Raw genomic sequence first — 15,995 nt, 5'->3', positions numbered from 1 at the left:
CATCTTCTCATTTTTCACATTAGGACGATGTCTATTAATATAGAAATTCTTTCTCTGTTAATATCAACGTATAAATGTAATTTCTTATATTGAATTTTTTGCATTATTTTTACGTTTTTGTACTAATAGGTTATTTTTTTTTCGGCATTTTTTGGTCATTTTTAATACTTTGAAGAACTTTTAGATAATTTGGAATGCATTTTACTTTCTTCTTTACCAATAGGTCTGTTACATCATTTTCTAACCAAATAGGTGAGTAGTAATTACCTACTGAATAAGTGAATAACTGAAGTTTGAGTTTTATAGTTTGGAACAGACTCTAAAGTTCATCCCTCATTCCACTGAAGGCTTCACTTCACACAAGGGAAGTAATATAAAATGCTTGACAGCAGCTTAGTTTAAGTGAGAACTTTGACTGCTACTGTTCTTTTGTCGGTACGAGGGTGTGTTTAGAATTTATGTTTGGAAGGGGAAACTTTCACCGTGTCCTGGACAGGACGTTCTGTCCTCAACATGGTTTGGAAGGGATGTCTACTGTAGTAGACAGTATTTTTAACGCAAAGATTGCAAGAATGCATGCTGCGCCCACAATTTGTTTTGTCATTCACACTCCCTCATCTGGAAGATCAGGTAACAAAAGTGAAGTGTGGAAGGAGGAGGAGAGGAGAATGAAGGCACTGACATGGACCACCCTGATTGAAACACATTGTAAACCCTCATTAAAATCTATAGTTTTCCCTTAAAACCTTCCTTTTGTTGCATGTTCTTTTCTTTTATCTTAGCCAAATTCCAGGAAGTTGCCTCCTCTCTCCAAGATTTGCAGGGAAGTCATTGAAACAGGGTGACTAATTTTTAAGAAGTTGTGCGAGTATGGTGAATAAGTAGATTTTTAAGTCATCAACATCCGCCCCCAATTATCATATATTAATTATTCTGTTATTTAAAGCAGAGTTAACTTCTGTCAGTGCTTAAAAGGCTGTGCTATGACATTTTTGTCATAGGTATAGATGCATTAAAGACTAATCCAATTTTCAATATATTGTGTACCAGTGTACAAATTTCGAGGAAATGAGAAAGCAGAAATTTATTTATTTATTTTAGGTATGATTGGATATGGAATGGCCAAGGCAGCAGTGCATCAGCTTACTAAGTCTCTAGCTGCCGAGAACAGTGGACTTCCACCAAATTCTCTGGCAGTTGCAATCCTGCCTGTTACTCTCGATACACCAATGAATCGCAAATGGATGCCAAATGCAGATTTCTCAACTTGGACACCACTTGAATTTGTAGCAGAGTAAGTATAACTCCTGATACCATTCCATCATTTCTGTATAATCATCAATGTCGCTATAAACTCCTGAATCTGACGTATTTCCGAGAGATCATCTCATTGAGATTCTAATTGTGTGAAATTTCAAAGAAGAAGTATAAACAATGAATCCTTATAGAGCTGGGACGAGATGTTATGGCACCAACATGCGCGAAGTTTTAAATTGCCGGCCAGCAGGGTAGAGGAGTGGGGGTTGTTTGGGTTACGGTTCTCAAGCTCAGGGCAGCAGGCATATCCGTTTCATCTCTTTCCAAAAACATTCGTCTTACCTTAGTATCACCACTTTCCTACTCAAGAGTCCAAAGGTACCTAATGGAATTACGCCCGCTATTCCATCTTTATATTCTTATTCTCCGTCCGAATCAGACGACTGATCTGTGCTGGAATCAGATGTCCCTAAGTTTATGGAAATGTTCTCCAAAATACTGTCCATCACGTGCTCAATTTCAATGTAATTATTCTCTACTTTCTTCACATAATCATACGCTGATATCCATTTTTGGAAGAAGCGATTGCAGAGACGGCCTCTGCTTATGCGTAGCGTAGAAGTTATAAATTAGTCTTCTTATGACTTCCTCATCAAAACTGTCTACAGCTGCAACAATCTTCTTCAGCTGTGATTTTTCCGGACTGGAGAAAGATCTGCTGTTCCTGCCTCAATATTTTTCCCTTCTTTCCTGATTCTTGCCAAGGTTCGCTTTGAAATACCAGTGGCAGCCAGTACTCTTGCACACACGCTTTTCAATGGAATTGGTATTCCGTTTACAGCCTCTTCTGACATGAATTTCCATACATTGTATGCTATTTCATGTCCTTGACTATGAACTACTCTATGATTTCACACCTTAGACAATGCCATAATGAGGGCGGTCAGAAGGACAATGTTTTCAGTATTAGCAATAGCGGTAGTAGCAGAACGATCTGAACACTCGGAATGCTAGTAACCAACTAACCCAACACCCCTCCAGTTTAGTGTGAGGGCGAGTCCAAGCAAACGAACTAAAATGCGTCTCTCGCGCCGGTGCCATAACTTCTCGTCCGGGCTATATCTAATGTTTATGTTGGGTCTTCAGATATCAACCCATTGTGTAGTTCATTGCAAAATACAGGGTGATTCATGAGGAGTTACCGCCACTTACGGAGCTTATTTCCAAAGACATTCTGAGTAAAAAATGTCATATAGACATGGGTTCTATTCTCAGTATTTGCAGAGTTATATACTAATTTGAAATTTTTTTTGCAAAATACCCCTTTTTATTTAGATTTAAGGGTAAAAGAATGTTAGAAATAGAGAATGAACTATCCAGAATATTAAAAACAAAAATAATAGTAATAGATCTAAAATGTAATGAATTTATTAAACTCAATCCTGATTTATAATATAACTTCAGTTTCACTCCATCTGTAGGAAATCACTTAGCCTCTTCTTGAAAGTAATTATTGTTTGGCAGCCTCTAATCTTGTGAGGTAGAGAATTCTGTTGACGGAGAACTGAGGCAGTAAAAGAGGATGAATAGTGGTATGTTCTATGGGCAGGAATTGCTGGGATTTGGCTCTCCTGTCACCTGGTGTTTAGATTGTGATTGGAGGTTAAGTAGTTAAACTGGGAACATAGATAATTTGGAGTAGAAGTGTGGAGAACTTGGAAGAGAAGAGACAAGGAATGAAGTGCTCTACTGTTATTGAGACGCAGCCAGGATAAATATTTGAAAGAGGGTGTAATATGGTCGAATCTGCGAGCATTGCTGATGAATCTGACACACACATTGTGGACACATCGCAGCTTGTTCGAAAGTTCAGTTGTTAAATCTGTAAGTAATATGTTGCAATGATCAAATAGTGGTTATACGAGGTTCTCACTAAAGTAACATATTTGTGTCATTATATTTGGTGGGGTAACTCATATGGGGATAATCGGTGTGGTTTTAGGTGTAATAGATGGACTATTGATCAGATTTTTTTTATATTCATAGATTTCAGAAAGGCATATGACTTGGTTAAGTGAGAAGTTTTATATGATATTCTTATTGACTTTGGTATTCCCAAGAAACTAGTTCGATTAATTAAAAAGTATCTCAGTGAAATGTACAGCAGAGTCTTTATAGGTCAGTTTCTGTCAGATGCTTGTCCAATTCACTGCGGGCTAAAGCAAGGAGATGCACTATCACCTTTACTTTAACTTTGCTCTAGAGTATGCCATTAGGATAACAGAGAGGAGGTTTGTAATTGAACAGGTTACAACAGCTGCTTGTCTATGCGGATGACGTGAATATATTAGGAGAAAATTCACAAACAATTAGGTAGGGAAAACACGGGGATTCTACTTGAAGCAATTAAAGACCTAGGCTTGGAAGTAAGTCCCGAAAAGACAAAGTATATGATTATGAATCGTGACCAGAACTTTGTATGAAATGGAAATATAAAAATTGGAAATTTATCCTTTGAGGAAGTGGAAAAATTCAAATATCTTGGAGCAACAGTAACAAATATAAATGACACTCGGGAGGAAATTAAACGCAGAATAAATATGGAAAATGCCTCTTACTATTCGGTTGAGAAGCATTTGTCATCCAATCTGCTCTCGAAGAAGCTGAAAGTTAGAATTTATAAAACAGTTATATTACTGGTTGTTCTGTATGGTTATGAAAGTTGGACTGTCACTTTGAGAGAGGAACAGAGGTTAAGGGTGTTTGAGAATAAGGTGTTTAGGAAAATATTTGGGACTAAGAGGGATGAAGTTACAGGAGAATGGAGAAAATTACACAATGCAGAACTGCACGCATTGTATTCTTCACCTGACATAATCATCATCATCATATCCGTCACGTATTAGACCCTACAGGATCTGTTACGGTCTCATGCCAGCGCTTGCGTGGTCTTCCCAATTTCCTCTTTCCTCTTGGTACATAAGTAAGAATCTGTTTAGGCCCTCTAGTGCGATCCATCCTTTCGACATGTTTTTTCCACTGAAGTCGATATTGTTGAACAAAATTAACTATAGGATCCATTTTTAGTTCCTGCAATATGTCCACATTTTTACGGTGTTCCAGCAAAGATCATCCCGCTGTTCGTCGCATGAACCTCATTTCAGCTGAATAATTTCAAGGGAAAAATTGTTCCGGGGCCGGGTATCGATCCCGGGGCCTCTGGTTGAATGTACCAGCGCTCTACCACTGAGCTACCCGGGAACTCCACCCGACACCGTCTCAACTTTTCCCTTTATATCCACACAACTCGCGTGGGCTGACGAAATGCCAGAGACCCACAACGAGTGCACACAATCTCTGTGTGACTTGGAATTGTGGTTTTCTGTTAACGAACACTTGGAATTGTGGTTTTCTGTTAACGAACAATTTTTCCCTTGAAATTATTCAAATCTGCTTTACAGGGAGCTTCACCTGAAAGACTAGATTTGCTCATTTCAGCTGTCGTCAGCTGACATAATTAGGAACATTAAATCCAGATGTTTCAGATGGACAGGGTATATATCACGTATAGGTGAATTCAGAAATACATATAGAGTGTTAGTTGGGATGCCAGAGGAAAAAAGATCTCTGGGGAAGCCGAGACATAGGTAGGAGGATAATATTAAAATGGATTTAAGCGAGGTGGGATATGATGGTAGGGACTGGATTAATGTTGCTCAGGATAGAGACCAATGGTGGGCTTATGTGAGAGCGGCAATGAACCTCCGGGTTCCTTAAAAGCCATAAGTAAATAACTAATATTTGGTGGTAGGCCTATGTAGGTAGGTTACAATGAACTTGAATCAGATGTTTTAAAATCTTGTCAAAACTTTAACAATATGAAACAGTTTTTGACAAATCTTTTTCAATAGTTGCCAGTCTTTGGCCGATTTTCTTGTAAAATACTGAATTGAAAGGAAAATTTTATGGTGTGCAAACAACTTAAGACCTTTTGGCACGTATCTGTTTAGCAAAAGGTATATTTTTCATTAAAAATTTCAGGTTATTTCTTCGGTGGAGTAGAGGAGAAGAGCGTCCTCCCAATGGAAGCCTGGTTCATCTAGTGACAAAGAACTACACCACGGAACTATTGCTGGTCTAAACGGATAAGAATGCTTCAAGTTCTAAAATGTTCTGGTGCTGAGTCAACCTTGTAGGGGCCAAGAATATGAAGGAATCTCAATACTTATTATATGTATATATAATTTGTTCATAAATGCTTTTGTGTATCATTGAATGGTTATTAATTGGTGCTTGGGGAAATTTTCATTATGCTATTGTTTAAATACTTTTATTTAGCTGTATTGTAAAGATACTCATAAGTAAAACAGCATTGTTCAGTATGCATTGTAACATGGTGTCCTGTAATACTAGAACATTTGTAGAAAGCTTACGTCCATTATGTACATTCCATGACAAGTGTGAGACTGTAGATTAAGTTGCATGTTTCCTGTGTAGGTTTTCCATTTTTCCTCATCATAAGTTATATTTCGCCTTCATATTTGTTCATTATGAATGGTCTTTCAATACATTTTCCATTTTTATACCATTTAATTGAGAAGAATGTATATTTTGATTCATTTTTTAACTGAAAGATATTATGTGCTAGTTCCTGCATTAGAAACTTTTGTAGTGTATGATATTGTCCCTCTCCATGTTAGTCTTTGTAACTAAAATACCAGACGTTGGAACACCATTAGAGATCTCAGTCTAGAAATGTTTTATGGTAAGTTACAAATCAAAGTCTGGTTGTGAAGGCCTGAGGGATGGATGCAATGTTTATTACTGTTATAACGATGTTGTATGTTTAAGGAAAAGATCTAATAATATTGATTGCATCAGTAATATTTTGAACAGTGTTATGGTGAAATATGTAATTTATTATGTTGGCTGGAACAGTGAAATATATTTTTGTGTAAAGGTGTTGAGCATCATACACTGTTTTATTTTTGCTATAAAATATGGTCACAACTTCCACCATGTATTCTATCTAATGATGTGAATTTTATAACATTATACAAGAAAATAATGTTCTGTATAAAATATACAGGATGTTTCAAAAGTGATGGTCAAAAATTGAGGGATGAGACGTAAAAACGAAGAGAAGCAAAAAAGTTCCAATAAACATGGGTCCACAAATTAACTGTTTATGAGATAATGCAATTTTTTTGTCTGTTGAGGCCGTCAGTGAACTGAGTGCCTGAATACGGAAAGTAGAGGTGACGCAAGAAGAGCTTGCCATGGAAAGCTGCGCGAACTTACGGAAATGTTCGGGTGCACTCGACCTTGCTTTGATTCGATTGGCAAACTGTCGACAGTTCTCAGTCGTCTGCTGGCTTGACGTTTCGAGTGAGATTTATCACAGCGCATGTAACGGAACCTAAACCTTGTTGCGGAGTAACTAATAACATTGTTGAAAATACAGAAGCACGAATTCTTTTACACATAAAATCACTGAATGAAATGACAAAGATGTTATAAGAAATATGTAATCCTGTAATAATTGATATTTGACGTTATAATAAAACACTTATACTATGTGATTTTATTAAAATGTTCCAATAACTAGGGTACTATGGTCGGTTTTTTTAATCTGTATATACTCCTTATGTTACGTGCGGAGCCTGTTTCGTTTTTCATGAATTTATAAACATTATAAATAATTTCTTAGTTTCACTGTGTAACGTTTCATTAGCACTTCCTAATTTAGAGCAAAACGGGGGCATTGTTAAGTACATAGAATGTTATACAGAACTCTGTTATTTAACAAACACACTTTGAAGTACATAAAACTCTTGATATCAGGGATAAAACGCAGAATATGTAACGCAAACGCTGGCTTCTACTCGCTCTGCACAGCAACACTACACGATACGAACAGCTCAAGACCGCGCTTTCGAATGTGCCCTGTAATCAGCATTAGGTGATTCATAGCAGCTCTGTAACGAGCATGGCGGCACGAGGACTGAATATCGTTCTCTGCGCATCGGTCAAATGGCCAAGCTTTCTTTGCGCTTCCTCTAGCAACATTCATGCTTCGTATGTATGCCACACTCTTCCATCCCATTTACTTCTAAGTGTGAGATGATATCCAAACAAACGGTATGGTGAACGGTGGATAGGCAGAGGAGTACCTGTACCTAGGTCACCGGATTTAAATCCTTTGGGCTTTTGTGTATGGGGTTATGCAAAAAGCCTAGTTTACACAACAGACATCACCACACCTGAAGAATTGCAGCATCGGGTTCTAGATGTCTTCCAGCAAATGAATTACCCAGGATTGCTCTAGTGCATTCTTGGGTCTTTACGGAGAAGACTAGACAGATGCATTCAAGTGCATGGTCAGCATTTTAGAACACCTGCTGTAAAATTCTTCATTTAACATGTTCATACTGTGCTGTACTTTGTTTATTCACACACTCCACTGTTGTTCGAACAAAATAGTTTCTTTGTATATGTTCAATCACATTTGTGTGATGTTGAAGCTAAAATTATGAATTTTACTCTCTCTTAATTGTTTGATAAATCTATACTAATAATAAATCTGCAGCCGAAATTTTTCTGGTAATTTTCGATTTTCCAAAAATAATTGGTCCTAACATATATAATTAACCACCCTGAAACCGAAAATCGCTTTTTTGAAATTTTTGTTTGTCTGTCTGTCTGTCTGTCACCTTTTCACGCGATAATGGCTGAACCGATTTCGATGAAAATTGGAATATAAATTAAGTTCGTTGTAACTTAGATTATAGGCTATATGGCATTCAAAATATATTATTAATGAGGGGGCCTGAATTAAATAAATCGAAATATCTCGCTTATTATTGATTTTTGTGAAATATGTTACATAACAAAAGTTTCTTTAAAAATGATTTCTGATAAGTTTTTTTCTCTGAAAAAATTTGATAGGACTAATATTTAATGAGATAAATGAGTTTTAAAATTAAAATAACTGCCATCTAAGGCAGTGTATTGAAATAAAAAACAAATGACTTCGTCTATAAGGGGCCTTGGACACAACAATCGAAAGCTATGAAACATAGCCTACAGACAATGTTTCTGTGTTTGTATCAAGTAATATCGGAAGCTAAATTAACCGATTTGTATAATTAATTATTATTTCATCATTGGAAAGTGTAGTTTCTCTGGATGGACATAATGCTATAATGTTATTACAGTAACTTGTGAGTGAATCGAGGACAGGTAAGATTAAAATAGCTTCTTATGCACAGAAAACTTGATATGTTATTCTGTATATTCATTTCCTGTATTTCTTATAATAATGTTTATGAACATATTCATTTTTATCTCAGAGAATTAACGAACAACGAGAGTGTATTGATTTAGTATGCAGTAATAGTACGTTACCTTAGCAATCCATTATTTTATAATTCAGATTTTAACTATGCTCAATTGAATTGTGTTAAAATACATAAAATACATATGCAATAAATGCAACGCAAAAAAATTGGATAATGAGCCAAGCAGATTATGTTGTCCTGTTGTTAAAGTTGTTCCTCCTGAGATTCTAGAGCTCCCACAACAAATTAAAAACTTTCTAATTCGAGTACATCCGTTATCAACACACTTTTTCATAATATAATATAATATAATATAAACAAAATAATAAATCTATAGCCAAAATTTTTCTGCTAATTTTCGCTTTTCCAAAAATAATTGGTAATAACAATTAAGAAACATGTTAAAGGGATTGTCATTGCACCAAATGAGTGGTCTCTGGATCAAAATGATCGCATTTTAATATTTTAAATACAATTTAAATTAAGTAACATATTAAACGATTTATCCTTCTATCAAACACGAATGTTCCCTGGATCAAATGTCCTATTTTAATTATGTAATTACTTTATATTTCTAACGGGTGCAGTGGAGCGCACGGGTACGGCTAGTAATTTTAATAAAATTGTCACTGCTTTTGTTAAAATTAGTATTTAGTATTCAGTGGGCCCCGACCAGAACAAATTGGCATTATCTCGGAATCAGTTAATTTGCGGATCCACGTTTACTGGAATCTTTTTGCTTTTCTTCGTGTTTACTTTTCATCCCTAAATTTTTGACCATCACTTTTGAAACACTCTGTATTGAACTTTAAAAAATTTCTGTCCTGCTACGCCGTTTTCTCTCTTTGCTATCTAACATTACACTTTTATTGACTACAGTAACTGCGAATGTTAGATTAATGACTTTTTTTTTCTAATTTTTGACATACCATATTTCCTCACGTAATTAATTTTTCAGCATATTTTGCGCACCCTAATTTTTAACTTATTTTGAATTTCGTTTTACTACATGTATTTTACACATCAACATTAAATACGGTATGGCTTTTGTTTTTTCTGTAGGATTGCTATTGTGATTTCTTCAAGACCAATTCTCGTATTCCATTGTATTGTTCATTTTACTAGTAACCCATGTGACATGGCAACTAAAAGCTTAAGAAGGGCCGGCATCTGCTTGGATGGTATAGAAGATGAGCAGCAGTAGGCAAAATACTACCAGGGTGTTGTAACCTTGCACCTGACAGCTTAGCATTATATTGCTAGCGAGAGATGTGACGTTGCCACAGTGAACAGCTACTACACAACAGCTGATTTAACTTATGTGGAGTTTGCTATTCTGCTCTGTTAAATCAAATGGTAATTATTATGTAACTAGTTCTTTATCGCTATCCTAAGTGGCCTAAAGTTTTTTTATATCCGCTATATTAAATTATCTGCAGCCTATATGGACACATTCCTTCTGCTCTTAAAACTGACGAGTCATTTGCACCATTCTGTCTCCTGACTATTTATGCAAGGATACTCACTACGTGAGTTACCATTTTTTTAATGACGTCTTTTTTCTTTGTGAAATATTACAGCAGTGCTACAAATTATTTATAACTTTATAACACTAACACACAAATTACGTAGGTGATAGTAACACTATGTAATGTAAGCAAACCGACAACACAGTAGCACTCTGCATGGTAGCAGCTGATAGAAAATGCTACGTTCTGATTGGTTCAGGAGGCTATCACAAAGTGTTCTTAAATTTTTTCATAGGAAGGTTTGCCAAGTCAAATAACTTAAGTGCAAGGTTACAACGGCCTGAGTATAATTTTTGCAAACATTATGTTGCATAATAAGACTTTACAATACCAAGAAATATCTCAAATTTAATTTTTGACATGCAAAATCTTTCTAAAATTATGTTGCATAATAAGACTTTACAATACCAAGAAATATCTCAAATTTAATTTTTGACATGCAAAATCTTTCTAAAATTATGTTGCATAATAAGACTTTACAATACCAAGAAATATCTCAAATTTAATTTTTGACATGCAAAATCTTTCTTTAAACTGGAACTCTTGAAAATCAGTATTTATTCTTGGCCTAACTGATTTCCTTTGCCCATATATGAATTCTTCTTTATTCACACAGCTTGTAGATGAAGTCATATTACATTGAAAATGTTATTTTTACACTTTTAAGAAAGTTTACCGAGAACAAACTATTGGTAGAAAACATGCTTGCGATTCTAACTATTTTACATATGACAAATTTTATGCAACAATTCGTTGTAAAAGAAATGAAACTGTCAATAATTACTAGTCCTTGTCACTTGTTATAAATTTACCAATACCTGTTTTTTTTGTGTCGCTATACTAAAAGCCAGGTTATGAACCAACTAAACAGGAAGTAGTTGGCAGGGCGAGAGGAAAGTGCGGGTTAGAGGGGTAGCCTGTGCAGCGATGACACGTTGAGTATGGTGGGGCAGAGGGGGGAAGGAGAACGGAGCTTTTCATTGGACCTCACGTGAAAATGTCGTCTGCTAACGAAAATCTGGCAACGGAATCACGGAGACAGTGTAGCCAAACTTCCCAGTTCATTTGGAGTACCACGTGCATTATGAGTCGCATTTCGTATCAGCGTCATTAGCTTGTACTTTCTTAAGGGAAGAGGATGGTATTTTTTGGTTAAAAATGAGTAAATTTTCAAAAAATAATTTTTTTTTTCCTTAAAATATTCTGTGATATGTGTAGAATACATTGTATAACATTTTGTGTGTATTTGTGCCCTTATCGGATGTTGAGATGCCATTATTAAACTTCCTGCTGTCTGATTTTTAAATCACACCGCCCTTTGTTTGTTGTTTCCGGAACTTCATTTTTTTTTTTCAAAACCAAATTTTTCTTTAAAATACTCTGTGATGTGTGTGGAATACATTGTATAACATTTTGTGGGTATCTGTGCCCTTATTGCATGTTGAGACGCCATTTTTAAAGTTCCTGCGCTCTGGATTATTAAATCACACCCCCTTTGATTGCTGTTTCTGGAACTTTATTTTTTTGCTACATTGCCAGACAAAAATCGATATAATTTTTGAACTATTAAAGATATAGGTATGAAATTTAGAATACACATGCTCTAGACTACTAGGAAACTTTTCTCTGTAACAGAATTTTCCTATTTGATTTCATTTTAAAAACAAGTCTGTCCGTTTGCAAGAAAGAAAATAAAAAAATGTAATTAAACTTTAATTACTTATTTTACAAATGTAGGGACTTGTATCAAAATTCTATTACAGACAGTTTGTAGAGCGTGCTTTTACAAATAAATTGTAACAAACTGTTTGAATTTATCTTTAAAAATGACTTAGATACATCGAGTTTAGTAAAATCCTCCATTGGGTACCTTTATTTGTCAAATCTGGCTCCCAAATAATTTTTTTCAAAATATTTATATTTGGTTGAGTTGCTATAGCCATGAGTCTCTACATACAAAAAATTAATATTTTACACCAAATAGGAAAAAAGTTTTGAAACATACCATCCTCTCCTCTTAAAAACAGTTATTTTAATTACTAATATTGTTGATTATTGGGGATCATCAGTGTGGTTTTAGGCGTAATAGATCGATTATTGATCAGATTTTTTGTATTCGACAGATAATGGAGAAAAAATGGGAGTATAAGGGTACAGTACATCAGTTATTCATAGATTTCAAAAAGGCATATGACTCGGTTAAGAGGGAAGTATTATATGATATTCTTATTGAATTTCGTATTCCCAAGAAACCAGTTCGATTAATTAAAATGTGTCTCAGTGAAACATTGAAACATTCAGCAGAGTCCGTATAGGTCAGTTTCTATCTGATGCTTTTCCAATTCACTGCGGGCTAAAGCAGGGAGATGCACTATCACCTTTACTTTTTAACTTCGCTCTAGAATGTGCCATTAGGAAAGTTCAGGATAACAGGCAGGGTTTGGAATTGCACGGGTTACATCAGCTTCTTGTCTATGAGGATGACGTGAATATGTTAGGAAAAAATACACAAACGATTAGGGAAAACACGGAAATTTTACTTGAAGCAAGTAAAGTGATCGGTTTGGAAGTAAATCCCGAAAAGACGAAGTATATGATTATGTCTCGTTACCAGAATATTGTACGAAATGGAAATATAAAAATTGGAGATTTATCCTTTGAAGGGGTGGAAAAATTCAAATATCTTGGAGCAACAGTAACAAATATAAATGACACTCGGGAGGAAATTAAACACAGAATAAATATGGGAAATGCGTGTTATTATTCGATTGAGAAGCTTTTATCATCTAGTCTGCTGTCAAAAAATCTGAAAGTTAGAATTTATAAAACAGTTATATTACCGGTTGTTCTGTATGGTTGTGAAACTTGGACTCTCACTCTGAGAGAGGAACATAGGTTAAGGGTGTTTGGGAATAAGGCACTTAGGAAAGTATTTGCGGCTAAGAGGGATGAAGTTACAGGAGAATGGAGAAAGTTACACAATGCAGAACTGCACGCATTGTATTCTTCACCTGACATAATTAGGAACATTAAATCCAGATGTTTGCGATGGGCAGGGCATGTAGCACGTATGGGCGAATCCAGGAATGCATATAGATTGTTAGTCAGGAGACCGGAGGGAAAAAGACCTTTGGGGAGGCCGAGACGTAGATGGGAAGATAATATTAAAATGGATTTGAGGGAGGTGGGATATGATGATAGGGACTGGATTAATCTTGCACAGGATAGGGACCGATGGCGGGCTTATGTGAGGGCGGCAATGAACCTTCGGGTTTCTTAAAAGCCATTTGTAAGTAAGTAAGTAAGTAAATATTGTTGATAGTGTTATCGAGAACTATATACAGTAGTTATTTTAAACATCTCGGAGACAAACGCTGAACACTCTTCTAATCTTGCGCCACTATGTGGCAACAGAGCTCAGAAAGAGTGCAACAGAACGTTGCTTCCGGGTTAGTCGGTTCATAACCTGGCTTTTAGTATAGTAAAATAGTAATTTTAACTTTATGCAACAGGTCTGAGGTGTTCTGTTTTTGATTGACGAAATATGGTGGATGTTCTTGGTGACCTATAACTACCATAACCAACTTCCCTTCCCCCTTCTACAATCTCATCATCTTATGATTGGTTTGGTACAGGGAGAGGTAAGTTCTGTTTTCATTAGTGATTCTTCATTGCTGTGGTAAAATTTCTTTTGTTTAAAAAGTAATGAATAAATTTGCTACTGGAACATTATTATACTTGAAGCTAAATCTTTGCGTGAAAGAATTGTTATGAAACTTTCCATCTAAATGTCTCTGAAGTAATCTGTCATTGATTAAAGGCATGTCTATGATTCTAATTAAAGAATTGGTTATGTATCTTAATATATTTGAAAACCTCAATGTTATACCATTGTCTTCATTTTTCAATTCTAATCATTAATGGGACATTTGCAAAATTTGTAAAACAAATGGACGATTGAGAATGTCAAAATTAAAGTACTATTTAGTGCATATTCTGCATGTATTAATATAGTGCAATGTCTCTGCCATAGTAATCAGTCACTGTGCACTCACCTTGCTTTCCAGCATTCTCTACAAGTATCAATGAATCTCTGATGGCACGACTAAATGTCAGGTGTGTTATATGACAAGACAATGGATCTTTTATAGAAATAGAATTCCTTTATTTTTTTATATCAGATATTCCTTAAACAGTGCATGGGTCTTAGAATAATAACAGAACTAACTTCAGATCAAAAAGGAACAAATATATTAAATATCTTAATATCAGATCTGTTTCCCGAAAAGACAAAGTATATGATTATGTCTCGTGACCAGAATATTGTACGAAATGGAAATATAAAAATTGGAGATTTATCCTTCAAAGAGGTGGAAAAATTCAAATACCTGGGAGCAACAGTAACAAATATAAATGACACTCAGGAGGAAATTAAACGCGGAATAAATATGGGAAATGTGTGTTATTACTCGGTTGAGAAGCTCTTATCATCCAGTCTGCTGTCCAAAAATCTGAAAGTTAGAATTTATAAAACTGTTATATTACCGGTTCTTCTGTATGGTTGTGAAACTTGGACTCTCACTCTGAGAGAGGAACATAGGTTAAGGGTGTTTGAGAATAAGGCACTTAGGAAAATATTTGGGGCTAAGCGGGATGAAGTTACAGGAGAATGGAGAAAGTTACACAACACAGAACTGCATGCATTGTATTCTTCACCTAACATAATTAGGAACTTAAAATCCAGACGTTTGAGATGGGCAGGGCATGTAGCACGTATGGGCGAATCCAGAAATGCATATAGAGTGTTAGTTGGGAGACTGGAGGAAAAAGACCTTTAGGGAGGCCGAGACGTAGATGGGAGGATAATATTAAAATGGATTTGAGGGAGGTGGGGTGTGATGATAGAGACTGGATTAATCTTGCACAGGATAGGGACTGATGGCGGGCTTATGTGAGGGTGGCAATGAACCGGGTTCCTTAAAAGCCATTTGTAAGTAAGTATATCAGATCTGTTATCTAATTTAAAGATAATAACTTGTTCAGTAACTAACAGAAAACCATTCTTTCAGTAACAATTATCTTAGTAGATTGCCCTGAAGAACATATTTGAGCCTTCGTTTCTGTAATGGTAGATAATTAGAAAAAAAATTAAGGCACTGTTTTGAATGATGTAACAGACATGACAAAGCAAACATAAAACATAATTTTTTTTTTTTTTTTGCTTAAAAATCTTGAAAATAGCAACTTAACTACTGTACACGTGTACTATTATGTCCTCTTGATCTTGACTTTATATGTTATTTGTGGAAAAGACAACACAAACAGATCTGACAGAGTAAAAATGCACGCTTAGACTAAAACACAAAGCAAGGGTATGACCAAACTCGTTGAATATGAATAGTATGACACACAAACTTGCCAAATCAAAATGGGTGAACATAGCAGTACAATCAAGTTTGCTTTTTGTGCAACATCCTGGCTTGTGCTGACATCTGTTGGGTTTCTTTTTCAACTGTATACTCATAAGAACAGAATGGTGTAACAGACCTGACTGATTTACTGGACTAGAGTAATTATGCAATCATATTTAAGGAAATATAAACTCAGACATAAATGAAGTTTTGATAATATCAAATGTTTCTTTTTTTTTTTTTTTTTTTTGTCAATTACAAATCTTTATCTGGACATAATCATGCTCCATTTTAAATATTTTAAATACTTAACTAGTGTGGACAAGGCATTTTAGCTGTTACTCTGAGAATTTTATTTTATTCTCGTGAAATCTTTCACATGAAGGAAATGTGACATTTACTACATTAGTATTGAAACTACTCACTGTTAGGAATTTATAACTCTATCGTTATAAATG

At 35.3% G+C, this 15,995-nt stretch overlaps 1 protein-coding gene and 1 non-coding gene across 2 annotated transcripts in view; one reads left to right on the top strand and one right to left on the bottom strand.

Annotated features, from left to right (window-relative positions):
- The window catches only part of Dhpr (dihydropteridine reductase), a 34,689-nt gene extending 28,459 nt beyond the window's left edge, over positions 1–6,230 (top strand). The window contains exons 5-6 of the mRNA XM_069832686.1: positions 1,102–1,294; positions 5,299–6,230. Of these exons, the coding sequence (XP_069688787.1) occupies positions 1,102–1,294; positions 5,299–5,398 (293 nt within the window). The 3' untranslated portion in view covers positions 5,399–6,230. The remainder of the gene's footprint in view (positions 1–1,101; positions 1,295–5,298) is intronic.
- On the bottom strand, positions 4,447–4,518 carry TRNAN-AUU (transfer RNA asparagine (anticodon AUU)). Its single transcript has one exon. It is a non-coding gene; the product is annotated as a tRNA-Asn (tRNA).
- Positions 6,231–15,995: the final 9,765 nt, after the last annotated feature.

This window comes from Periplaneta americana, chromosome 8 (assembly GCF_040183065.1).
Source record: "Periplaneta americana isolate PAMFEO1 chromosome 8, P.americana_PAMFEO1_priV1, whole genome shotgun sequence".
Lineage (NCBI taxonomy): Eukaryota > Metazoa > Arthropoda > Insecta > Blattodea > Blattidae > Periplaneta > Periplaneta americana.
The sequence above is the reverse complement of the archived record's forward strand: the minus strand, read 5'-3'. Positions and strand labels throughout refer to the sequence as shown.